Source organism: Drosophila virilis, chromosome 4, assembly GCF_030788295.1.
Source record: "Drosophila virilis strain 15010-1051.87 chromosome 4, Dvir_AGI_RSII-ME, whole genome shotgun sequence".
NCBI classification, from domain to species: domain Eukaryota; kingdom Metazoa; phylum Arthropoda; class Insecta; order Diptera; family Drosophilidae; genus Drosophila; species Drosophila virilis.
Genome location: NC_091546.1, coordinates 22533558 through 22560550, shown reverse-complemented (window position 1 = coordinate 22560550; position 26993 = coordinate 22533558). Strand labels below are relative to the sequence as shown.

At 39.0% G+C, this 26993-nt stretch overlaps 1 protein-coding gene across 1 annotated transcript in view; it reads left to right on the top strand.

Moving 5' to 3' along the window:
* Ggamma30A (guanine nucleotide-binding protein subunit gamma-e) overlaps window positions 1-26671 on the top strand; it is a 49185-nt gene extending 22514 nt beyond the window's left edge. The window contains 1 exon segment of the mRNA XM_002051076.4: window positions 25955-26671. Within this exon segment, the coding sequence (XP_002051112.2) occupies window positions 25955-26543 (589 nt within the window). The 3' untranslated portion in view covers window positions 26544-26671.
* Window positions 26672-26993: the final 322 nt, after the last annotated feature.

Sequence of the window (26993 nt, the reverse complement as noted above, 5' to 3'; positions counted from 1 at the left end):
GCAAATAAAGATATCCAGTTAGAAGACGACCCCTGAAACCCGCTAATGGAACGACACGTAGCATTCTATCTGTCTTTTCGTCTGTCTATTTATCTGTTGTGTAAACGCGGTAAATTCAAAGACTAGGTAAAATAGTTTTAATGATGAATGCAGTTGCTTAAATGATATTGCTCAATTAAATAACTAATTTTTCGAGTCGAGCACGTAATTATCAAAAATTAAAAGAGCTGAAAAAGTAACCTTTTAATAATATGATTTTTAACATTTATATACTGTCTTGAGTTGTTCAATATAAATATTTATCTTCCCGGATTTCCGTGACTACTTTGTTTTATTTAGCTGGGAGTCACTGGGTTCTAAACTTTTGTTCGCTTCTGTTTCCGTCGCTCTCGCATTCTGTGCCAGTTGCTAAATCTAATACGAACCGCACATTTTCCCACTTTCCACATGCCTTCTGTTAAAAATTGTTAATTGCCATTTTCATGGCTCGTGCAGCAAATGCCGCACATAAATCACAATAAATGCGACGCTCTCTAATGACCAAGTTTTAATATTGTTGAACCAAAAATAAACAGCATTCCCGTTGTTGGCCAACTGTGACTGCGTTCTAAAATAAACAGACAGTTGGATTCCGAGTCAAGGATTTAGTTAAGCATTTAGTCAGCAGCTAATTATGAATAATTTATTAACGTTAAGCAGCGCGGATTTGGGCAACCCGATACCTTAACCCCTGGAGCTCACTTGGGGCCAAAATGTGTGCCTTAGTTTCAGCTTTGTCTTAGGTGCTAATTTCAAAAAGCAAATCTATTTATCATAATCATGCTGATAAATACGCTTAATTCTGTGCTCTTACCCGTTTGTCACTGTCGCGAACTTGAAATCCATTTTAAAACACATTTATTAGCCAACTGTGAATGCGTTTGTCTCACTTCTATTCACTTTATGCGCATTTACCCAAAACAAATATAACCAACATTTTATTGTATTTTATTTGTTTTCGACTGACCACGGCGATTCATAGCTGCATACGGTTTTTAATAGAAACTTTTATATGAATTTTGTTGGTATCTTCAGCAAATATGTATTTAAACATAGAAAATTCAACAAAAAATAGAGTTAATATTGAATGACATAGAGGTAAATGGAACATAGTAAAGAAAATGCATAAACAAAATTAAATATTTATTTAATTAGAAAAAATCGTATTTATAACAAAAGAAATATTATTTAATTCTATGTTTTTTTTTCTCTGGCAGAGTATAGTAATATTCAACATTCAATCCCATTTATTTTCTATTTCACATGGTCGAAAATTTGTAAATGTCGGAGCACGTATTTTTGTGATTTATAAAGATACAATTTTTAACTTACAAGCACGTCATTTAATAATAGCTTCAACTGTCAAGAATGTTAAATTCGAGGTGAGGAGTAAACATGGCATTGTTCCATTTCGTTTATCAAAGTATTTGTTTAATATAGAATGAAGCTAAGCACTTGAAAACTTTTATGTTTGTTGACAGTACAATTTGTTTAAATTTTCATAATTGCCAAATATAAACAATTGGTTTTCATTTTGTAGAAATTAAAAACGCCTTCTCCAAATATACACAACTTAAAAGTCAAACTTTCGAGTACAAAGAAAAACAATTTGTGCTAAAGACTAAAAATGTATTTGCTCTGTTTGGTAATCGATGTAAACCAAACACAAATACGTACAGTAAAACTTTTAACAGCATTGACAGCCAAGCATTAACAACAACAACAACAACAAAATGGCATAAAAAGCATGACAAATGCAATTTTATGGAACAATTTGTAGTCGATTCTCGAAGCACTTAGCAAAAGCATCAACTCAATTTCACGAAACATCAAACATTTGTCACTCAATCAGCAGCAAAACGAAGCAAATTAGACAAACTCACACATAAACACACCCACACACACACACACACACATGAACAGTGGTCAACTTTACAAAATCAAAGTCAATTAAATTTTGAGATGCGAAATCGAGGCGTATGATTGATGGACAAATTGCACAGACTGACCACTGTGGACAAGAGAAATGAAGAGCAGAGGCGGGGGGAAATGTTGTGTGCGTGTGTGTCTGTGTGTGTGTGTGTGTGTGTGTGTGTGTGTGTGTGCGTGTGGTAGGCTTCTCGTTAAGTGCAGCAAACACCGCACATTACGGCGATTTGGTGCAACCGAGCGGCAGCCGAACACGCATCAATGAAATGGAACCCAATCTTTCGTCCACATCCGCTACCTCTCCCGCTGCCATCGTGATTGATTGACACTTTGTGTTGTGGCTGTAACCACACACACACTCACCCACACACACACACGCGGAGACCAACCTGCGTGACAGCTCCTGGAGGGCACGCCTGTCTAAAGGCTAGCCACACGGGCCGGTTGTCCGTAACAAAATGTTGCATACCTCTGGGCGCACATATCACAACCTCCCGGGCATGTATATTTCACCTTAATGATAAGTCCAAGTTTTACGGCTGCCTTTGTTTTTCCTATTACGGCGCTTGCTAAACTTTGCCGGCAGCGGCAGCGTCCCTGCCTTCTACCAAAAACTTTCCAGGTGGCAAAAAGTTTGCACGTGGAAGCCTCTCATAAAATCTCAATGCGCCCGCAAAACTGTGCGCTCGAGTCTTAACTGTTTGCTGTATACTTTGCGGGGTGTAAGTTGGTGTGCGGAGAGGGGTATCTTCATGTGCATATAAATCTGTTGTGCATTTTAATTTACCATCAACAACAAGTGCAAATTTATTTTCGGCTACGTTGTATAAATAAGACAAGTCAGAAAATATAACAGGCAGCTGTTGATTTATTGCAGCTGATCGAAGAGCACATACCCTGAGGGTAGTGCTTGAGCAGGGTTATCTTCCGCTCGGGCATCAAACAATTTGGGAAAACACAGCTAGTCAACTTTTAGTATTTCAGCATTGAATCTAAATTCTGTTGAGTAAAAATGATCTTAATACTAAGTTTAATACTGTGCTCATATAAAATCTAGTTAGGTCTACCTCCATTTATTTTTTGAAAATATTGTAATACACTATCTACAAGGTTAAAAATGCCTTCTAGCATTTGGCTTATCTTGAAAATAGTAATTCCTCGAATAGAAATGCATTAATATTATAAATTCCTAGTAAAACTATCCTTAAATTTTCCACGACAAATTACTTATAAATATTTATATAAAGTTAGTTCTTAAAAGGGTGGTACGCCCGCCAAAATATTCAGTATAGGGTATAATATATGTTCATTTGGCATTTCGAGCAGAAAATTGTCTTACTTTGAAAGGGTCAGGAGTGAAGGAACAGGGGGAGGGGACCAGCCAGAGCAATGAACATAGATCGCATTTTTGGCATTTCATATTTCATGTATGCCTGGTGGATTTTCCTCTACTTTTCTTTTCGTTTCGTATTCTTTTTCCTTCATATTTTTATGACATTTTATATGTTGGAGGCACAACAACAGCCACAACCAACGAACATGGCTGCAATTTATGGTTGCTGTTGTCGCCTTTGTTGCGGTTTATTGTGGTTATAAATTTGGAACTGTGAGTGCGACTCGGAGCGAATGCATTCTACTTAGATAGGGTATGGTGGCAGGATAGGGCCTGTGCCTCTTAAAAGCTCAATTGGCGTTGGGCTTGCTGCAGCAGCGCCTGATTTAATGCGCCTTATAAAAAATATTGCATCAAGCATAAAATAATCCATATGCTTTTCGTTTTCAACCTTTTTTATCCGCTTAAATCACAGCGATTTATTTTTACTTTTATACATCATTTATTTTAAAATTTATGTGGCTCCCATAAATATTTGAAAAGGTTGCATGCTTTGATTTGATGAGTTTAAGAAAATAAAATCAGCTGATATTCGTGTGTCCGTAAACAAAGTTACGTAGCTTAAGATCACAATTTTCAATTATTGAATAATCTATTATAATTCAATTATAAAATGGTGTTAGGTTATTTGTCAACAGCTGGAACTATGAATTGCCTGTAGGTCCGTTGGCTTTGCTCTCTGCTCTGGTCAATTGGGCGTAATTTCAAATATTGTTTGCTCAATCAATATACAAAGCGCCATCAAAATGTTGCCATAGTCTGCCAATAGATATTCATGAATTTTGAACCTCAATAGTTATGCGTGAGAATACATTATTTTTGCCTTTTTCTATTTCACGAAATGCATATACTAAAATAGTTCAATATTTACAGAAGCTTATTACAGTAAAATTCGTATAAAAGTAATTAAAACGTAATTAACTATATTCAATGATTATTGATTTTCACTAATGGCTCCTTCAGATCATATTTTCGTGCAACTGTCAAATTGCTTTATGAACAAATTATGCTGCGGTCAACTGAATGCGCCATAAATTTGACAGATACTTATTTAAGTGTTGGCAGCTTAATAGAATTTTAATTAAAACGCGCAGTGCTGCCAAACGCCTTGTACTAAATCATAGAACAAAAAATTTAAACTATTTTCTGTTCAGCAGAAAACACAATCGCCACGTGTAAACTCGATATGCTACCAAAGTAATTTTAATATTTGATAACAAAAGCCGCATTAATATGCTAATTCTGTCAGATACAATTTGCTAGTGTTGACTGGTCAAAAGAGCATAATTTTTAATTTGCATTACATTAGATTGCATAACTATAATAGAAATGGGATTTTAATGTAGTTTTAATATTTAGTAATTCAAATGGAATATTTTGTTTAATAAGATTATTAAATTTTGAGCTGCGCACAGAATGTGGTTCGTAAAAGTATTTCTTTATGTGTATTTGATGTGCGCAGTAAAGGATGTCCATCTATAGGATAAGAAATCTTTGTAAAAGCTTTTAGCTTTTCTTTAGCTGACTTGGCACCAGTGTATGAGCATTTTAAGTCAGGTAAAGTTCAAGTTTATTGATACCAAAAGCTGCAATAATATGGTAAGACTGTCAGTTACAATTGTTTAGTGCTCACTATGCAAAAGAGCATTATTTTAAATAAGCTTGACAAGACATAGACTTAATAGAAATGGAATGGAATTGGAATTTAAAATAAAATATTTAGCCTTTCAATATTTTGGTTCTTGTTGTATTAAATTTAGAACAGTATATAGAAAGGGTCTGCACTTCAAATTTCTATTCTAGATAGCTTACTTAGCTATCATAGTTCGCATCTTCTTCAATCTAAATCGCTGTGTGATGTAAACAGGAATTTCAACAATTATTTCAGCTTTTATTTAGCTGACTTGGCATTTTAAAACTGTGAGTCAGCATTTTTAGTCTGGGCAACTTCACGTAGTCAGCTGCATGGCCAGCTGCAAAATTAGACCACATTTAATGAATGCAATAACAATATGAACAGCAAAAACAATCTTGTTTTGTTTCAATTGTCTGTTGCCGGAGAGTGGACCCGTTTTTCTGGCCAACTAAAGACGCGCAACTGCGCCAAAAGTCGCAGCCGCAAAGCTGTTGTTGCCATTGTCACGGCACATTAAACACACGCGCCAGCACACGCGCACACACACACACACACACACACACACACACACGCACGCACACACTGTGACAGAAGCTGAAAGCCATAGCACACTTTTGGGCGTCAGCAGTGAAGCGTGCAAGTCAGTTGGCTTAGTTTTGCCTGCCACACCCCTCTGCTGCACCCATTGCGTTGCCATTAGCGAGTGCAATTGTCCTTGTTGGACGCAGAGTCAGGTCAGCTAATTGGGGTTGTCATGCTGGGCGTGGCGTTTTTAAACTGGTTGTCTAACGGCAGCCCGAATGGCTGCTAAACTTTAAAATGGCATAGCCGCGCGACATGCAAATTAATTGGCATAAGAGTTCACAGTGAAAGGAGAAGAATATGGAAATTGTTTGTGTTCTTTGTCTGTGTCTGCCCGCCCTCTGCCCGGTTTTGTCGGGCTTTTGTTTGCACTGTTGCTGCAGGGGCAGCGCGGGGGGTTGGGTTGGGTGTGGCCAGTGAATTGGATTAGCGGTTTATTCAATTTAATTTAAATGCAAAACATTTTATAAACCGCTGACTTTTTGTGCCAAAGCTCGAGCAAAAGCAAAAGGCAAAGTGCGTAAACCAAGCGAAAAGATTTTCGCCCGGGTGGGGCGGGTTAACATTTGAGATGTGTAAAGTTTGTTCAACGAAAAAAAAAAATTGAATTCCTCAATTGGCAAACGAAACGCTGATTGTAGTCTTGCACTCTAGAGCAGCAGTTTCCCGCTGCAGCCCATCTGCAGAGAAAAACTCCCTGCGCATAACAATATAGTTATAGCAGCTATTGTAGAATATTCTGCCGATTGTTGCGGGCAAATTTACTTTTTACAACAGTTTTAAGAATTCATCTCAATGTTTACATTCAAGTAAAAGAAATATAAGCAATTTTTAAATTTAATGTATTTGATTTTCAAGTTTTGAATAATAATAATAATAATAAATTGGCGAGCACTGCCAATAAAATATAAAAAGTTTTTCATTAAATTCGATTTCAAAGGAAAGTCAATATAAGCTAAATGTAAAACTCGATCAAAGCGCATACAGAGAGTTTTCTAAGCCCACATTGAAAACTTCTTCAATAACAAGCTTTCACAAAAGCCTTGCTCATAGAAACATTCTCGGAACAATGGCGCCTACGACTTTTCCCGGGAAGTGACGCTGAAAGGTGAATGGCGACTGGCGACTGGCGACTGGCGAGTGGTGTATTAACAACTTGCCAGGGCAAATAAATTACTCGAGGAATATGACAAACACCTGCTGATTGCTTTATGTCTACCCCAGTTCTATACACAGCTCTGCCGCACTACCCCAAGCCTCCCTTCAATATCCTTGCCCGCCTGCCACGTTTCACTTGGCGTCTTGTCAGCTATTTATGAGCGCTTTTCACATTTTATTTTGCATACAGCCAGGCGTTGGCTCGGCACTTTCTTTTCTCCTGGTTGTAACTGTTGTTGTTATTGTTGTTGTTGACACTTTTAATGTTGATTAATGGCAGCAGAGCAAAGTATGCCATAAAACATGCCACACATATAAATGAATTGTAATGGCAACGGCAGCCAGCAGCCAATTCAAGTGCAGTCCAGGCAAAATGCTTGCTTCTATGAATCATACTTCCAGCCACTTCCAAACCAGTTGCTTGTCATACATTATGCACACCCTCACACTCACATCCACATCCATATACACACGCAGATAGCTTTGCCTATCTGAATGCCAGACACATTAATCTTGCTCTCTGCGTGTTTGTGAATTTCAACTATGAATTATGCTGCCTGCGCCTAAATGTCTACTTGGACATTTTCTATTGTGAAAATTGTAACGAAATTTTGTTACGATTACAGATTGCATTAAAAACGTATTTCCACAGTAATAAGCAACTTTAAAGTACAAAAGGCCATTCATCATAAGTTGTGCTCATGTGTTATAGAAAATATCTGCTAATAGAGCAAAAATTCGTTTTACAATTTAAATTTAATCAATTAGACAAAATACCATAGCTATAAGCTAAAAAAAAGGTAATTGAATAAAATGGTCGCCAGGTCGGTTTCCGGTCCGAACCGACTTCCTGTTTGAGGCTCAGCTGAGCGCAGATTTTGAACTGTCATATGTTTTTACTGTAAATAATTTCATTTTTTAATTACTCGTTCTACCGAAAATATGGAGCAAATTTTAATATTTCAATTGCAGCCTATATTTGATCTTTACCTGAAATTGGCAAAATCTATCAAATATCGTTGGTTAAATCCAATGATAGGAACCCAAGTTGCCCTTTGATAGAAAAAAGTGATTCGGTTCGGCTCTCGTTTAATTTTTTTGCTGCATTTTACACACATCTGTCAAATAGTTGTGCAAATATGCGTGCTTTTTACTCCTGTGTGTGAAAAGCAGCTCTTACACAAAAAGCAAAAGGAAATTGAGTTCAATTAAGATTTATTGCGCCAGAGTTGTACAAATGGGTTTTCGATCATTTGTAGATTAAATAATAATAGTCATTATATCTTTTTGTTCTGCTTAAGCGCTGCTCAATTAAATTCCCAGTACATATATTCCGCATAGGAATTTGGAAATGCGGCAGCCAAAAAGTATGCTACAAATAAAAATACCGAAAGTTATCTGATTTTCTTTCATTGTATTTGTGTTATCCTATCTGTTGCTGTGGGCGTATTCCCCGACTGCAAAAGCCAATTAAGCGGTTGTCTATTAGAGGAGCACGACACGCTTAAAATCCAATGCAACGCACACCAAGTCACGCCCCAATTCTTTGCAATTACGCCCACTGCAGAGTTGAGGAGTGCATCGTCGCCTGGTCTATTAGTTGAATGATTGAGCAATTGGCTCGAGGGCTGCAACTGCCGCCACGTAGAAGAGCAAGAATGCGAAACTGTGGCACAAGCCAAAGAATAAGATGAAGATGCCACGCAGCTCAGCTTGGACTGCTTAAAGCGAAAACTATTAAGCTTGCAACATTATTCAGCCAGCAAATGAGCTCTTTAATTGTTAAGAGAGTAGGACAGGGCGAGAAACAGGGAGATAGGGAGAGGCGAAGGGTGAGTGAGTGGTCTTTAAGCTTCCGCTCATTAGGCACTTTGGCTCATTCTCATTCCTATGGCGTCATTTATTAAAACAAATATTACACCAAATTTCGGGCTATAATAAAATCAAGAGCCAATTAACATGGTAATTGAAGGACCCTTAAAGCCACGGGCTCGCGTTTCAGTTAATTAGCTGATGGATTTCCGCCCAGTGCGTGTGTGTGTATGTGTGTGATTTAACATGGTCAATATTGCATGCGGTTAATTAAAAAGTTATGACTGGCATCTGCTTGGTTTAGCTTAAGCTTAGCCCGATGTCAAGAGAGGCCATTGAGCTCAAATACCCATTAAAGAATTTGAGTGCTATAAACCTGATAGAATTAGTTTAACATAAGAGCCAAACTATAAATAAGTTATGACGTTGCCAGATGTTGAATACCCATTGAGCTGAATACCCATTAATGAATTCGAGTGTTGTAAATCTGATAGAATTAGTTTAACAAATGAATCAAACTATAAAAAACTTATTAGGTTGCCAGATGTTTGGTCTCAAGTACGAGAGCCTAATAGGTCGCCAGATAATTGGCATTAAGTGCTAATTTCTGATCAGCCCAACCAATTGGACAACTTCTCGTTATGTATTTGTAGGGAGTTGACAATTATGATTATGGAGAAATAGCTAAATAAATTAAAATTAAATTAAAAAACCCTTTAAATTGTGTTATTTCCAATATATCATACCGCACATTTAGGTGCAGAGATAACCTTTACAAAGCAGAAAATGTGTCAATTTTTTTCAGGCTAAAATTTTCTTCCGATTTAAATCGTTTAAGTTCCAACCTAATGTAGATATTATGGCTCCCCTTTTAAAAAACCTCCTGAGTTTCAGACTTTAGTCTTTTGCCATTCTTCACAGCTTTTTTTCAGCTAAACTAAGTATGAGACTAAGATTTATATAACTCTATTAGCTGACCTTGCTTGCCATCGTTTGTATATATGTCATTATTTGTACAATATTATTGCTTTTATTTTAATTGGTTTCTTTTGGCTTAAGCTGTCATTTATTTTAAGTTCTGCTGTCGTTCGCATTGTTAATAAAAACAGAAATTATGAGCACATGTGAGAGAGATGGAGAGACACAGTTTGAGTGAGAGGGCACAGAAATTGCCTCGGAAAAACTGCGACATTTTGGCGTTTCGATATTTTTTTTATTGCGATTACGCGCGTTTTTCATTGACACATGAGAGAAATGGCAGCAAATGGCGGCATCTGAGCGCATGGAGAAGAGGTGGCTGCACACAGGGACACACACACATACACATACACACTCACACACATTATGAGCATTGGCATAACTACAAACAATTTATGTGCAAACAACGGTTACGTCTCGTTACGTCCCCAACAGCCGCACATCCTGCTCCACCTTTAGCTCAGGCTGTCTCCCCTAGCCCTACCCGCTTTTCCGCTAGCCACGCTTCCCCTTGTTGGCTTGTTGACTGCCATAGTAGTAATTGAATTTCGCTGCATGCGCTTCCCATTGCTCTTATTTCTGCTTTTCCGTATTTTCTGTTTGCCATATTTTCTTCTTTTTTTCTGCTCGTTTTGGCGATTGCATTTTTGACAGCCAACCAATAGTGCCAGGACTTAAATAATAAATGAAATGACTTAATACCATATTAAAGCAACCAGCACCCGGTACCCAGAGCAAGTTAATAATTCAGATTTACGTGCGGACCGTAAATCCCCATGATGTCTATGCCTCGACTCTTTACCAGAAAAAAGGGTTGAAAACTCTGTTAGTGCATATATGAGCACATCTGGGAAATTCACGTTTACATGCCCGATTCATGCCTTTTTTATGGTCTACAAAATATTTACATTTAAATACAGTGTGGGAAAAAAATGATAGAGCTTATTCGAAAGATTTAAATGAGCAGAGTATGTAAATCTGTCGCAGATCTATTGAGTTTTTATGGGCTTATGCTAGATTCTCTTGTATATTTAATTTTGTCATTTAATTTCATAATTTATTGAAAAGATTTTTAATTAAGGTATTGAACTTTTAAGTTAATACCGAGCTGCTGCCTAAATCTAAATAAAACTTTAATACGACAAAGGTTTAAATAATGTCAAAATTAATTTGAATCTTGTCAAATGCTTAAGACATTTTGAAGAATTTATAAATACTCGCTAATCAAATTTAAAATGAAATATATATTATTTCTTCCTCTAAATTCATGTCTTTTCTCCTTTTTTTCAGGTGAGTATGCCAATAAGAAATTAGATGTCATTTAAATAATATGTACCTCTACCTGGTTGTGTGAGTATGTTCCCAGCATAATACTTAATATTTAACATTCGAGTCCACAAATCACCAATTAGTATTTAATCTTAGTTAAAGCACTGCCATTGCAATTAGTAATTGCAAACTCGAAACTCTCGGGTTGGTTTAGAGTTCAGTTTGTTTGTTTTCTATTTAAGCCCACCTCATATTCAGTTTTAAGCAATTGTTTTCGATGTCATATGGTATTTATTTAGCTTTAAAAACTGTTAGTTAATCAAACTATAGTAGCTGCCAGCTGTGTTCGCAAAGCCCTTGTTTTATCTGAGCGGGCAGGACTTCCGGTCCACAATTTGGGGCACATGCAGTCAGCGAGCATTTTGCATATTTGTCGCCTCGGCTTGCAAAACTCTTGGTCATGGCCATTCCGTTTCGTACGGTTCCGTCCGGGTTGTTCATCCTGTCATTCTTCCTTTTTGCAGCGCCCTTTTTTTAATTTGTTAAATTGTGTCTGGTCGCAAAATATGCGCATAGAGTCAAAAAGCAGCTCTCGGAATTGCTCGAGGCAATGACAATGACAAGGATAGAGACAGCGTGATAAAGCGTGATTTCAGTTTCAATCACATTCACATTCACAGTTGCAGTCACTGTGAAAGGTTCCTGTCATTTGTGGAATTAAATTTTGCATACGTAATGCGCCCAGCATCTTTTGTCTTTTGTTACAACTGTACCTCTCCGTAAACACACACACTCACACACACACACACACACATGCGCAGACTCACATGTGCAGGCCTCGTAGGATGCTGCCGTCAGGTGTTATAATTAAAACAACTTCTCGAGAAAAAAAAATGCCAACATAAAAATCTTATTCTTCGTGTTTTTGTCTCTCTGCACATCATTGTCCATAACAATGAGGCATTGTCGACCGTCGACGACTGCTCGTAAAGCTTTATGACCCACAACCGAGGCACACACACACATTCAAACATGTGCATATGAATGAATATATACTACATAAACATATAGGTTGTTCGAAGCACCCCGCATTTCGCATTCATGAACCGCTGCGCTGTGCTTTCAGTCACAGGTGCGGGCTTTAAATGAAATTATTGGTTTATTTATGAAACGAAATGGTCAAATTGTGATTGCAGATTGCAGCGAAAGGGAACGTGAACGTGAAGTGGCCATTAAATAGAACGAGATATGGCCCGTTCCCTGCATATGCCGAGCCACTTCAATATGCGCCTGCTTAAAGCTCGAAAAAATGCCAATTAAAGCTAAGCCCAAAGGCAGTTTGGCTACGCAAATTCTGCCAGAATATTTGAACAAAATACTCTACATTTTATCAAACACTATTTTTCTTTCATTAAGTTCTTGTAAGCTAAGAGCCCCCTCTTCTCTGATTCAGCTGAAAAGCTCATCAAAATAAACCGCATAGAATACTTGAGTAGACACTTTCTTAAACAAATTTCGCAGCTTTCAAAGTGAAATGCGTCTGTACATCAACGAATGAAGCGTCGCATTATCCCAATTAATGTTAGTTCATATCACTTCAGACAGCTTTCATTGGAACGCTCGTTATCCTATATACTAGGAAATATAATGTTTTAGAGTGAAAAGCAACAGCAAAGACAGCACTGTGCAGTTTTCTTTTTACCTGCTATGAATTGACATATTTAATGCCTGTCAACGCTGTGAGTTTCCACATTCAATTTCTACCAAGTACAGTATGGAATTTCAGCTGATATTCCCTCAAGTAATTTGTGTGCTTTCATTCAATCCATCCAACTTTTCGTCTCCAGTCGGTATATCAACGCCATCAGCTGGTAAAGCAATTTGTGCAGCTTTTGTGCTTAACTTTTTCAAGAGCACTTTAAACACTTTGTTGGTCGAGTCAAGTTGTGTTGGGGGCCCGGCCAAAAACTTCTCGCTTGTCACTCATTAATTTACCGCAACTGAACTTAAGACGCTGCCATTTACCAACACTGGCCAAACCGCTAGAAGTATCGAATACGCAAACAACAACAATGCCAAAAGCCACAGCAAGTGGGTTGAAAAAAGGGAGAAAGTTTTGCAACAAATGTCCAAAAGCCACTTAACGGCGAATTAGAGCAAAAACATCCACGGCAACAACAATAGCAGCATCAACTTCAACAACAACAACAACAACATTGACAACAACAATAAATAGCTGAATAAAACCTGCAGAAGGACAACAACTGCAACACAACTAAAAAGTACAGTTAACGCTAAAAGGATACACAAAACTTTTCAAGCGACGCGACTCGTTGCGTAGCACCAATTAGGGAAAACGCCCACGCTGCCTGCCCCTATCCACTTACCGCTTCAGCGAATCACGAACAACAAATACAACATACAACATCAACTAGGAGAAAAAGTCAGTTTAATACCCTGTAAAAAGCGTAACATATTCAGTAGACAACAAGTGCAGCTTAAGTATGTACGTAAAAGACTTGAACTAATTGGGAATTCTAAATATAATGGGAATTCTAACAAGTGGAAGTGAGAAAACGCGTTACTATTTTATTTTATTGAATTTTGGGCTAACACCAAAACAAATTTGTGTAAAATTGATTCGAATGCGTTGTAGCTGTCGGGGCACATTACTCACCTCCACTCTCTCGGCTCACCCGCATATAAGATATGAATACGTGACTCTGGGACTTGAGTTCGCTTACTCTCAACGTAACATTTGATTTGTCAGTTTCAGTTTGCGCAACATTCTTTTAAATATGTATGACAATATCTATGTAAGCTATTGCACACACGTTTATTTTAAACGGACTTCATTTTCTTTTGAAATCAAATCGAAAAATACAGCTCTGTTATCAATTTAAATTCTGATTCCGAAGGTCCTTTTAAAAATTCTTTAATTTAAAAGCTGTGATATTTGATATCTTTCGAAACGAAGCAAAAAGCATATTATAAAACAGGACTGTCCGATCTATTTCTATTTCAAATGTCAATTCCAGTGTTGCACATTTTCACTCGAATTGCGTTCGATAAATTCTTGTTAACTGCCTGAATTTCTATGTTAATTTTGTTGCTCACAGCTGCGATTTTTTTTCTCTGTACACTCCAGAGATAATTTAAAATTCTGGAAATTGGCCTACTTATGCAATTCTCGTCTGTCTAGTGGGCATCCCGTAGTCGCTTCGACTCGTACAACGGATTTCTTATTTATGGCGCCAGTGCTGGCTAACGCGTACATTGTGTTCAGCGCTGAACTAGTTCGTTAGCGGTTGCATAATCAACTGTCTGTCATTCATTTTGTTCACTCCAATTTAATTTTTTCCTCCTTTTGCAGCTGGGTAACAAAGTGTAGCATATTTTTGGGTATGCCACGCAAATTAATCGTTGCAGTTGTGCGTTACAAGCTGTTGCCGCAAAAATGTTGCCCACTTTTTGTGGATGGTAGGGGCGGGGCATAAGTTGACGGCAACAACTAGGAAATTTACATGCCAAATGAAAATCGTGGATAGCTATTGTTGATGTTGCTGCTGCTTCTACTGATCACATCATTTAATTTGCCGGCTTTTGTTGTCGCTGGCAAATTGCTTTGGGCCGGAAAGAGTCGTGTCCTTTAGGTCCAGCAACGCTTCGTCCTGATTGTCGTGCAATCCATCAAAAGAGACGCTACTTTTTGCTTTATTACCAGCAAATTGTGTTTGTGTGCATTTGCAATTTGTGGGGCAACAAAGTTTAATTAAAGTCAGGTGAAGCTCATTTGTAGCCCGCCAGCAATTGTGTATGTAAATATGCGAGCGTGACTCACCTGATAAAATCCTGGCGGCGACTCCCCGAGCTCTGTCAAGTGTTTGGTTAACTCATTTAAGCCAAAGAGCAACAGCAGGGCCAGCCGCTGGCATAAAAGTTGGCCTATAGGCTCATTAAACCGAGCTTAAGCTATCAATCATACTCGTTGCTCTGGTTACTAACTTGGCTTTAGTGCTTGCCCAGCAATTTTCCACTTCAATTAATCAACCGCAGGCCAAAGAAAAAGAAAAATGCTTAGCCTACTTTTCGGCAAGCCGACGCAGCTCTTAGCCCGAGTGAGTGCGAGTGTATGTGTGTGTGTGTGTGTTTGCGGCAAAAGACAAAAGCCAATTCTTGCATGTGTTCCTAAAATCGATTTCCCTTCAATTCCACACCAATTTTATTTGCTTGAGTTGGGTTCAATTTCTGCTTAGATTAATCGATTTGTAACGTGACTCCAAGCTTAACTCAAGCTTATATATCTTTTTGAATACTCTACAAAAATGCAGGCTCAAAACTGTCTCAAAAATGGGACATGAAAATAAATTCCCCATTATACACTGCAGATTATATATCCTGCAGTTTCTTAAACTTCCTTTTCCTAACTCTTCATATGAAATATAATCTTGTTTAAATGTAAAAAATATTACAAGTAAGAATCAAATTCTATGAAAATTATTGCGGCTAATTAATGTTGATGACAATTGGTGATGTTAAGCTTATAGATGTAAATAAATTATTAGCAATTTCTGTTGTCTCATTACGTACAAAATGAGAATATACCCAATGTTAATTAGCTGCAGTTTTTTGCTTCGGTTTCCCCAAAATGGGTATTAAATATGCATGGGCTCGAGGCTGGGCAATTACAATTACAGATAAGAGAGGTAATGCCAGAGCCGGGACAATTGTAGAGGCACATTGGGGGCCGCAATGAAAGGCATTCCATATCATTGATTAAGGCCCGACACAATGCCAGGTATGTGGAGCTAGCTGCGATTGCGATGCTGTGGTGTATGGCTTGAGGCGCCGCTGCAAATCGGGGCTTGCCACAGCTGCATGCACCTTTATAATGAGCCTTGTCAACCACACACACGCACACGTTGTGGTAAATTCTATGGCAGGTGTGTGCAGAACACGCATACGCAGCGTGTGCCTGTACTTGATGAGCGAGAGAGAGAGAGAGTGTGTGTGTGATAGAGTAAAAACATAACTTGGCTGCCAGTTGGAAATCAAATATGCAAATACGCATGCCACAAGGCACACAGCACATTGACAGGCGGGTCGACAAACCGTTTTTAGGTAGCACATCCTGGCAGCCAACCCTTTGCCAGCTCCCAACCTCGCCTCGCCTCACCTCGCATGCAATGCCTTGTCTTGAGCTTAAACTCGGGCTGAAACTCGACAAGACTTTGATAGCAGGAAATTTGCAATTTCTGTCATTGAATTTCCGCTGAGCATTTATTTAGCAATATGCATGCACTTGTATTACACTCCTCTGGTATCTATAGATATCTCTCTCACCTGTAATTATCGATGGTGTCTAGAAATTATGTGCTTAAGCCGTTTCACATGTCTCCCCGCCGGCAGCTGTGGAATCCTTTCTGCGTGTCTCGCATACGCAATGGCGGGAATTAAGCACACGGCGCTCAAATGTATGCTAAGCTCTTCCTGTCACGGTTTATGTGCGTGCACGTGTCCCTACGTGCCTTCCAGCCATCAATATGCAGTCCCTACATATGCAAAATAGCACACAGGCACGCACACACGCTTACTTATAAGCCCATATTGGGCATCGTTTGTTGACATTTTGTATTTGTTATTGCCTTTTTTTGTTTTATCATTTTTCAGTGTGATTTATAATAGCAAAAATAAATACAAACACGAATTCTAAATTCAAACACGTTAAAGTGGCGTAGACGGAAATGGCCGACTAGTAGAGACCCTTACGCTGGGGCTGTGCCTCTTCTGCTTCCCGTAGCCCCACACTATGGCTCAATCAAATGTTGGAGATTATCGTCGGTTGTTTATTGTTTAATCCTAATTCAATTTTTTGGCATAAATTTGGCATTCAAAGTCCCAAGTTTAATATTTAATTTTTACACAGCGGGCGTCCCAAAAAGTTAAATAGTTTGTGTTCACAAAAACATAATTCGAAAATCAATATTTATGTATTTTGTGGAAAAGTGAAATTAAACTAACCTTGATTGGCAAATTTCATGTCTCTAATTGTAGTTTTATAAGATAAACTCGTTCATACAGACAGAGAGAAAGGCAGGGCTAGATGGAATAGGATCTTTATGCTGCATATGCATACAAATTAATACTTATTCACTCAAGTACTTTACTTTGCAATATCGACTCAATACTGACCAATAATATTGTTACTTTGTGGGTCTGAGATAGAAATAGGGAATACCCTCAATATAAAGTAGAGGCTTCCATTGTTTATGTAAAAACTTGACAAGCTAAAGCATTTATCTCAACAGCAAATTGTTGACTCCTTAAAAAATTGTTATTTTTTGTTCCACATAACCAGCAATAATACTAGTTTTTTGTGCTCTCTCTCTCTCTCTCTCTCCCTCACCTTTTCTCTCTTAACCTGTCACATTACACTCAACTGCACGCGTTGGTTGTGTTTTTTTGTGTGGCCTTGAGGAAAAGGATTTAGTATATAGCTCGATTTTGTGGCAAGTTTTTACATGATATCCTGGGCTGGCCGCACTTGTCGCACGTCATTTGATTTGCTACTTTTGAGATGGCAGCTGCGGGGCAAATACAACAAATTTCTATGGCCCAACCTGAGGCAAACTTTGACAAACACTTGACGACGCCGACGAAGATGATGATGAGTGGGCTGATGATGATCATCATCATGATGTGGAGAACTCGGCTCAAGTGTTTTTTGCACAATTTCTTTTCAATTCAACAAAAGTGGACCAGAAGGCCTGCAAAACATTTCTAGGCCAGTTATACCGCAACCCATTCCCGAGGCCCATTTCTATCCCCGCCCACAGCAACATCCGCCTCTTTGCCATGCTAAACACATTTTTTCCTTTTGTGGCGCTTTTTGTTTTACGGATTTTCGTTGTCGCCTTCGCCGTCGTTTTGTATGCATAGAACTGAGAACTAAGAACTTGCGGCTTTTGGCCGTCCAGGCCATAGAGCATACAATCTGCCCGCTTTGCCTCATGCCGACCTGGCAGGGATTGTCTTTCAGCCTGATTTGTTATTCATGAAAAGACAGAAACGAGAACATTCACGAGTGCGAGTGAGAATGCGAGTGCGAGTGCGATGCAAGAGCAGCCACAAGTCTCAGTCGCAGCGTGTGGCCAGGGCCCATTCGAGTGGTCCGAAAGTGGTTAAGAAAATGCCAAGCACTCTTCTGCGCCCGACTGTGGCAACTCTGGCGCAATGGCAACTCTGCTGCATAATAAAGCCGACGAAAAAAGTTGCCATTGAGTGGTTCAGCAGGTGAGCTCAACTATTTTCCTTGGCCTTTTTTTTTCCTTCCCTCTTTTATTAGTTTAAAGCGTGGCCAACGATTAGCGTTTGTCAAGATTCGGATTCATCTTTAAGGCTCAGCCCTGTGACCGGTTCGGTAACAGAGACTCGGTTCGACAGATTGTTCACTGATTCCCAATTGAAATGCAAACAAAATCAGGGCACAGACAGCAGCTGTCACAAGTCGAACATATTCATAAATACCCTGTAGCCCCAGCTGATGGGGTATCTTTACCAAATATACTGTCAGTTCATTAGAAGCGTTTGTAAGCTCGGCATTTACATTGAGCTCAACTCTTCTACTCACATTTGATAGGGCACTTGAAAGTCGTGCAGCCTCATTCTTGAGCTGCTTAGTCGCATTTTGCCATTCATTGCACAATTCGCATTCCGATTTCTTTTTTGGGATTTCTGATTGCAGCGCACAAATCAGTTCCAGTCGCAGTTACTTTCCGGCTTCTGTTTGTGCAACGTGCAACGCTCTGCGCCCTAATCTATCCAACGAAGCCAACACAAATGTCACAATTCTGCAGGGACTCAGCTTTGGATATACGTAACAGAAAGGCAGGTGTGGCAAGCAACTATAACGAATGTTGACTTCCTTGTGCACTGTTTAAGGTTAACCAATAATTCTCAAAAATTCCAGAGGTAGCTCAGTGCAGTTGAGCAGAAGAGATGCAAATGTTGGGATGAAAAAACATTTGAAAAGTAAATGCAATTTATTATTTATCTGCAAGAAGCTAGAAAGTTTTTAATTCTTAAGAGAAGTCTTTAAGGGCAACAAATATGCTTGCTTTAAATATTTAGAGTAAAATCGAGAGATGTCTTATAAAACAAGATAAAATATAATAAGATTATAAGATTAAATCTTAAATCTTAAATCATCATTCTTTTGCTCTTGTACAGTAAATTGTTATTATTAATTTCGCTTTAAACATTTAGACGGTTATTCGTAACTATATTTTCGTGTCGGTTACAATAGTTCTCTTTTGCTTATGAGCAATGCCACATTTTCTTCTACCCAGACAAACTTTCTTCATACCGCTTACTCCCTAAGTCTACCCATTAAGCTGAGTCACGGTAAGGTATCCACGACCTCTTGAAGCTAATGGAATTCATCACATGTTAATCTACATATACTATTTGCATATTTCAAGCAATTTATGGCACGCGAGGGGAAAGCCAATTTTATGCATATTTTTACCCTATAAGAAAGAAACAAAAGGTTGCTTTGTTATTTAAGTTATCAAATCAAATGCCGAAAAAAAATTAGATAAAATTGAATAGATATATTTTTAAAAGAATTTTAATGAAAAATACTTTAAAGTATTTGAATAGCAATATAAAAAAAATCAGTCCGAATTGGCATAATTTATTGATAAAAACAAAAACTTTAACTGGCATATTCCACAGAAGGTTTCATAAGTTACTTGTATTTGTTTACGGGGCATCTTCTGTTTGAGCTCTCTCATTGATTTGTTTTTGGCAACACCTGGATATATTTCCAACAGGCAGCAAATAATGCGCATTAAAATGCAATTAGCTGGTTGCATGCTCCTGCACACAAGCACACACACACACACACACACACACTTACAAGCACACATACTCATATACATATAAGTGGATACTCGCATATTATGCATAACAACAAAATGCTTCAACTTGGCGGGTTTTGCTGGAGGGTCTTCTTACTGGGCTTGAAGTGGCTTTGCCTTGTTTAGTTGTGCTGAAAGTGTGCTAAATTTAGCATAGCCACAGCGAAGGCCGAGACTTACACACACACCCAAACACGCACACACACACACACACACACGCATGCACGCAGAAGTGAAATGAGCTAGAAATTAGTTTATGGCGAAGGTCGCGCAAGGCGCTTCAAAGTATACCATAATCTAAGAGTCGAAAATGGGCAGCCCTTTTGCCTGGTTGAAGGTGCTCGGGGTGCGAGGGGTGTGAGGGTTTTGGGGAGGTGGCGAAGCTGAGGGCCGAGGGTGCTGTCACGCCAGGCCTGGCAATTATGCGTAAACAATTAAAATATGAATGAAATGAAATTTTAAGCTTTTCATTTCTGTCACATGTGCACAAAAGCAAACAACAAAGCGAGAGGAGGCGGGACAGCAAGCGAAAGAGTAAGAGAGTTAGACTTATGCAAAGATAAGGGCAAAGCACACACACGCACGCACGCACGCACACAAATGCGAATTGACATGTGGCTGTCGCATTTTGTTTACACAAACTGAATATGAAATTTATGTTGGTGGCTGTCGCAATGTGTGCTTATGCTGCGGCAGAGTGGGGGGGAGTCTGGGCACAGTGGTGCGGGGTTGCGTTGCGCAGTCCTCGCAAAGCTGCCGTAGATAATTTAGAACAGCTCGATGTGGGTTCTGGTTATTGTGCTCGATAGATGCCTAGAATGTTGACGCCATCGATAAATAATGCTGTTGTTGTTCGTTTTTTTTTTTTTTTTTTTTTGTCATGCTTTCAGGTGCTCGAATTGCGTGTGTTGTGTGTTCTTGTCATAAATCAACATTTAAATCGTGTTTAGGTCTGTTCTATCAAGCAAACCGCAGCGCACAGACAATGACAAATGCCTGGCTGCCCCCCACTCAGGGGCAGGGGCAGGGCGGTTAGCAGGGGTGGGTGACTGCTTAAATGTGAATAGAGCATGCTCTTAGAATTTGTTGGGGTTGGAGTTGGGTGTTTCTGGCGTTGCACAATGGTATTTTTATATAATTAATAGCTTATGTGCTTTCCAGCATTTAGCTTAGCATAGATTTTCGGACAGGCATTGTTTACAGAACAAGAGTGTTCAAGTCGGGAGTGCTCGACTGGGAGATACTCTGAACCTAGCTCTGAATCAGCCGAATTTTATGTCGCTTAAAATTATTATTATAGTTACCTGGATATATGTATGTATTTGTATGCATACAAACTTATACAAAATTAACTGTTACATTTAACCATTTCAACAAAAATAAAAAACTTATCTAAAACATTTGCGGCCCCTTAAATATAATTACTATAAAATAGGCTTAATATAATACAAATTATAGCCCACCCACAAGGGGAATAATAGTTTTTGTCAAAGTTGGTTGGGTTTTAAAAGGAAAATATTTGTATTCAATGCGATTGTATAGACACTAACTCGCATTTCTTGCAATGTACTTCTACAAGATCGGGCTTAATAAACCCGCGCATTTAATCAGGAAAAGGCTGAATAAGAGCAGACCTTGCGTTTTGCAGCCAAAGTTTCTACTTTAATTCAAGCTACACGCGCATCACTATTTGGCAACTTTTCTGTTAGTCTCTCGCTAGTCATTCACCCGCACATACATATATGTAGGTATGTTATGTGGCGAAGTGAGATAGCAAGATCATTCTGATATGTGCTCCGTGAGCACAGAGACAACTCGAATATTAAAACAATCAACAGTCGAGTATGTGCGACTGGCACTTTGCATTTGAATTGAAACCGCGGCGACTGATGTCGTCACAACTAAACGAAGATATTTTAAAGTTTTAATACATCTTAGGGCTTAATAAAACTATAAAATCAGATAAATATGTAGGATTCATAGAAGCCTGAAACGGGTTTGGGAACGTGTGATTATACATATATAATTTAATGTTTTCGTGTTAGCTTAAACATGCGATACATCGACTAAATCGATGCTGTTACAATAGCTTGGTTTCACAATAGCCTGCACGGACCCATATTGAACACGCACGAAAGATGGGTTTGCAGTACGGAGAATAACATGACCCATTGTCTCGTTCACAAATCTCTCGAAAATTCTGTGCTAAATCTCTGTCACTTTTTCCACGTTTCATATTTTAGTCTGTCAATTTCATCTAAGTCGATAGTCTCGGCTGCCGCATAATTTATAACCTGTTTAATATAATAAATTGCTCAACCCAAAGAGCAAAATGTTGTCAGGCCCATTTGGCAGATGGCAGGAAATACGCATCTAAATGGCTCGAATACCATTTCGCAACTGTTGGACTCGACTCAACTCGACACACACACACACACACACACACACGCCAATACACACACAGCTTGGCAGTCGTTTGAACGGAAGTGCTTTTAATTAGCCCACAAAAGCACTGTTGGCCAAGGGGCTGAAGCGCCGGAGAACTAGATGAAGATTGGATGAAAGTGCACATATTTAATTAAAGCTTTTGAATTAGTTTTCAATGAATGTGCTCAATGGCCGAACGACGCAGACAGTTTAGAAATCTCAACGCACTCTTCTTTTGCTCTAGGAGCGGGCTGTGGGAATATGAGCTGCAGTTGCGCGACGTTCTAGCCCATGAGGAGAAACTTTTTATATTTTTCTCATATTCCATCAACTTTTCACCATTGCTTATTAAATGCGTCTTACAGTTATGAGCAAACTTTTCGACAGCAGATTTCCACGTACGGCTGCCTGATGACATCATCATTAGGCAGCAGGAGTCTTCTACTGGTCCTGGAACTGCGTATGCCTCCTCTGCCTATTTCATAGACCTGCATCATTAAAGTCTACTGGGCACCCTGTAACTTAAATATGTGATAAAGTTTTCGTAGACATACTTGACCTATGAGATTCAAATTGTTAGGATCAGAGCGAAGAAAGGGCCCTGTAACCCTTTTACTTTGCCAATAAAATGACTCATTTTGGATTTTGGTTTTTGCCATTTGCTAAGATAGAATCTTTTGCTGATTTTTGCCTGGGTATCTTCTAGTCGGATACTCGACTAAAGCATGCTTTGTTTGCTGCCATATTGGCAGCGTAAATACTTGAAATGCCAGATTTAAACTGTTTAAGCGCCGCCGAAAAGTAGACTATAAATTCTAAAGACAATGATAAGGCAAGAACGGAAATAGAAGAAAACTGAAAATATGGAGACGAGTAGGTCGTGGTTTATAAATGTAAATGTCCACGCCAAACGCTTTAAGTGCAATCGCCTTTCGCTTTTCTCTAACTTTATTTCTGTCTCTGGCCGATTTAGTCCCTCTTTGCCTGAATAAGATACTTAGGAGACTTGGCAAACCTTTTCGGGACATTTCTTGCTAATGCGCTCATTATAAATACATGATAAGGAGCAGCGTTCTCCCTGGGCTGAGCCGCACAAAATGAAATGTCATAGAGCTAACGGAGGGCTGCAAGAATTTGCTTTTACTTTCATTTTCACTTTCTCGCAGCATTCGCCGCAAAAACGTCATCATAACAACTTTGTTGACTGGCTTTTTAGGGCAAGTCCCCATTTCGCCCCCTCGGAATAGCCTTGACTGTCGAACCGTAACCCAAGCAACAAAAAAAAAACACCATGGAACCCTTGGCCTTTTGTTTAGGGGCTAAAATACTTTCGCTGTCGTCGTCGCATTCGCTTTCTCTCTTGCTTGTGGATTTTGGCTCAGTTTAGAGGTCCTGCCTGCGGGGTTTTCCGGCTGCACAGGCCAAAAACCGCAGAGTCATAAGCCCATTAGCCTTGCTGGGCATTGTTTTATGTATCTACCTAAACCTATACCATGCCCCTTCCTTCTGCCCAGGCATGTACCTGCTCTACGATCTCATATGACGTTGCCTTTTGCTCTGCTGATGCGGAAAATGAGCAAGGAAATAGAAACGCCCACACACACACATACGCACAGATACGCACACAACAAGGACAGCAAAGTCGACAAGGTCTTGTTAGTTAAATTATGCATAAATGCGGCAACATGAGTGGGCGTATCCTGCGCCTACACCTGCCAAACACAATAGTTTGCGCACATTTGCAGCAGTCAACAAAATTGCGTATACGAAACGTGTGCCACAATTTAAGTTAGACGAATATTTCGTTCATTTAAAAGCAAGTAAACAAAACTAATGAGGGCAAGCCTTATGCCTATAACCAAATCTACGATAAATGTAAATACTAGCACGCAAAACCGACAAGAACCAAATGCAAGTACACAAAATCTAACAGCCATATTGAACAGAATTTTAAACAGAGGTGATAACCAGTTGAGCAAATAGATACACAATAACAAATACTGCACCCACAAATGAAGCCAAAGCCCAAATAACAATACCAGAAATAATGTGTCGATTATAAACGAAGAATTAATAATAAATAAATTCCTTTGGATTCTTACTGCTAATTGAATTAAATTCGATTCGTGAGGATAAAATTGATGTTTCTGTGACTATCAATTACTTAAATTCTTTTCAAAGCTTCTCAATATGTTGACTAATTATAATTGATGGCATTTTTATAAATATTTGTAAAAAGTATAATCTTGATAACATGAAAGCTTCCTGCTCAAATGTCTAATCATTATATTTTTATTTTTATTTATTCAAATTTGTGTTTAAATTGTAATTTAAACTTTTTTGCTCATGGCAAACTAAATTTTAAGTCCCCCCCCGAAAAAAAAAACCATTTTAAATTAGTTGAATTGTCACCAATTTGTATCTACCTTAAAACGCTTTACATCTATAATTTTTCAATGTTCTGCTCCTTGTTTCAACGCAAAATTGTGCGGAAATCGTTTTGCAATAAGCATTTTCATAAAAATATAAATATAACGCATACGCCGCGTGATCCATACCAAACTGAATGGGATGTAGCAAAAATGAAAAGTAAACAATTCATGCACTAAATTGAAATGCAAAGCATGTGCCACAGTGTCTGTCGGTCTGTCTGTCCGTCTGTCTATCTGGCTGTACGAATACTTTTATCTGCGGACTGTAACGAACGACTGCCATTTCTTATGTTTTCGTCGTACTCTCTTCTCCATCTCAATAAATAAATTCTTGCAAATTTTCTGAAAAAAAAAAAAAATGGGAATGAAGAGAAAAAGCAAAGGAAAACGTGGCAAGGAAAAGTGCACGAAATTTCGTCTTGAGCGAAACAAACGAAAACAAATGGGCAGACAAGCGAACAGGCAGACAGACAGACAGTCAGAACGAATGAGAAAGAGACAAATGCAAACGACGGGGCAGCCATTTTTATGGTGCTAAAGGATAAGTGTATTACAACAACAACAAAACGTATATGCAGACGACTTCCATTCGCTGAATGCCGTGTAGATAGAGCGAGGCAGGGCTTGGTATATATCTGGTGTCGTCTTAAGTTTCCTACGGCGCGTGTAAAGCGTTGAATATTTTTAATGTCCATCTGTGTGCAGATTAGCATAAAAGCAGCTGACTGAATGGACCCCCTTTCCCAGCCCCACTGAGCACACTTTAGCAGCTAGTCATGTGCCTGACCCGCCCATCTTGAATTTTGCCTGGTTTTTTATGGACATACCCGTTCGGACGACGAGCTGGCGAAGCGCCGACCCGACCCTCTGTCCATGGCGCGTGCGGTGTCGTTTTATGTCTGCTTAGCTTTAAGTACGCAGCCATTAAACAATTTTTAAAATGGCTTGATTTTTCGTTGTACATAGAGAGCTTACAAGTTTTATGATCTTTAAAGAACAGAATCTAGCTGGGATTAGGCGAGGTGTGGCAGTAGTTGGTTGACAAAAGGAATGAAGATATGCAACTATGTGAGTTAAGCTTTTATTGAGGACGACAAGGACTTGCTTTATAATATGAGACTCAATGTCAGTTGACTTTTTTAATGCACAAGAAAACTATAAAAAGGAACAGTATGTGCGGTAAAAATGCCTTTAAAAATTTAAAAGTCTACAGATTGGCAAGCTGTAAATAATGTGAATGCATCCCGAATATATATATTCTAACATATTAGTAAATTGTATACTGTTATTTAAAAACAAATGTACGATATATGTTTTATACTACCTACCTTAATTTGCGGCAACTAATCACATTTAATTTTATTTCCATGCTCCACAGAATGCGCTCGTTTATTGAGGAGAACGAGAAGAATGATCCATTGATTAATGCTCCGGATAAAAAGAACAATCCGTGGGCTGAAAAGGGCAAATGTATCATCATGTAATATTATCGCAAACCACAGAAATACCGTAATGATGAACATCCAAACAACAACCACAATAATAACAATAACAACAACAACAACAACAACAGTAGCAGCAGCAACATTAAAACCAATTCAGCTAACATTACAACAACAGCAACAAATCAGTTCCAAAATAATGACAACTATTTAGCGAGCAATCGATGTAGCAGCCAAGCATCCAATTCCCTAGATCTAGTACCGGTAGAGCTGCAGCATTACAACAACAACTACTACTATTATTACAACTACAATTTGAGCTATGCACCGCCGCCGGCAGCACCTCACGAGTGCCTACTCGGGGGGCCCAAGGGGCGCCTCCAGCAACTGAAGCGTCGCACACGCCACGAGCTACAACAGTGGCCGCTGCTCATGCAGCTGGTGGTGCTCGTCCTGTGGCTGCATGGCAAATTCTGGCAGATCGTGAACGAGCAGATCCTGATGCACCGCAGGCGCTGGCATTAAGTGGCGAACATCAGCAGAGGCAGAGATATGGAGTTGGGGCAACTTGTTTGGTATGCCGTGAGATCTATGCTTAAGTTCATAATTATTCCACTCTTTCCAAGTCAATCTTAATAAATATAATCACAATATGCTGCATACTCTAAATGCTCCCCCCAAAGACAACAGATTTCTTGACCGACCAATCAACAACAACAACAACAGCTCGCAGTACAATGACAGCAAAAACAACAACAACTACAACAACAACATAAATGGGTACTCGTTCTTGTACTCGTTCCATCGTACATCGAACGCTCTCATCGCTGTCGCTGTCGTCTCGTTTCTATCTCTCTCTCCCTCTCTCTTTGTTGAACTATCGCACCACACTCGCTATCGCTCGCTCTCGTCGTAAATCTACTCGTAGCTCGCTCGCTCGTTCATCTCTACGTTTCTTTCTAGCTATCGTCTGTA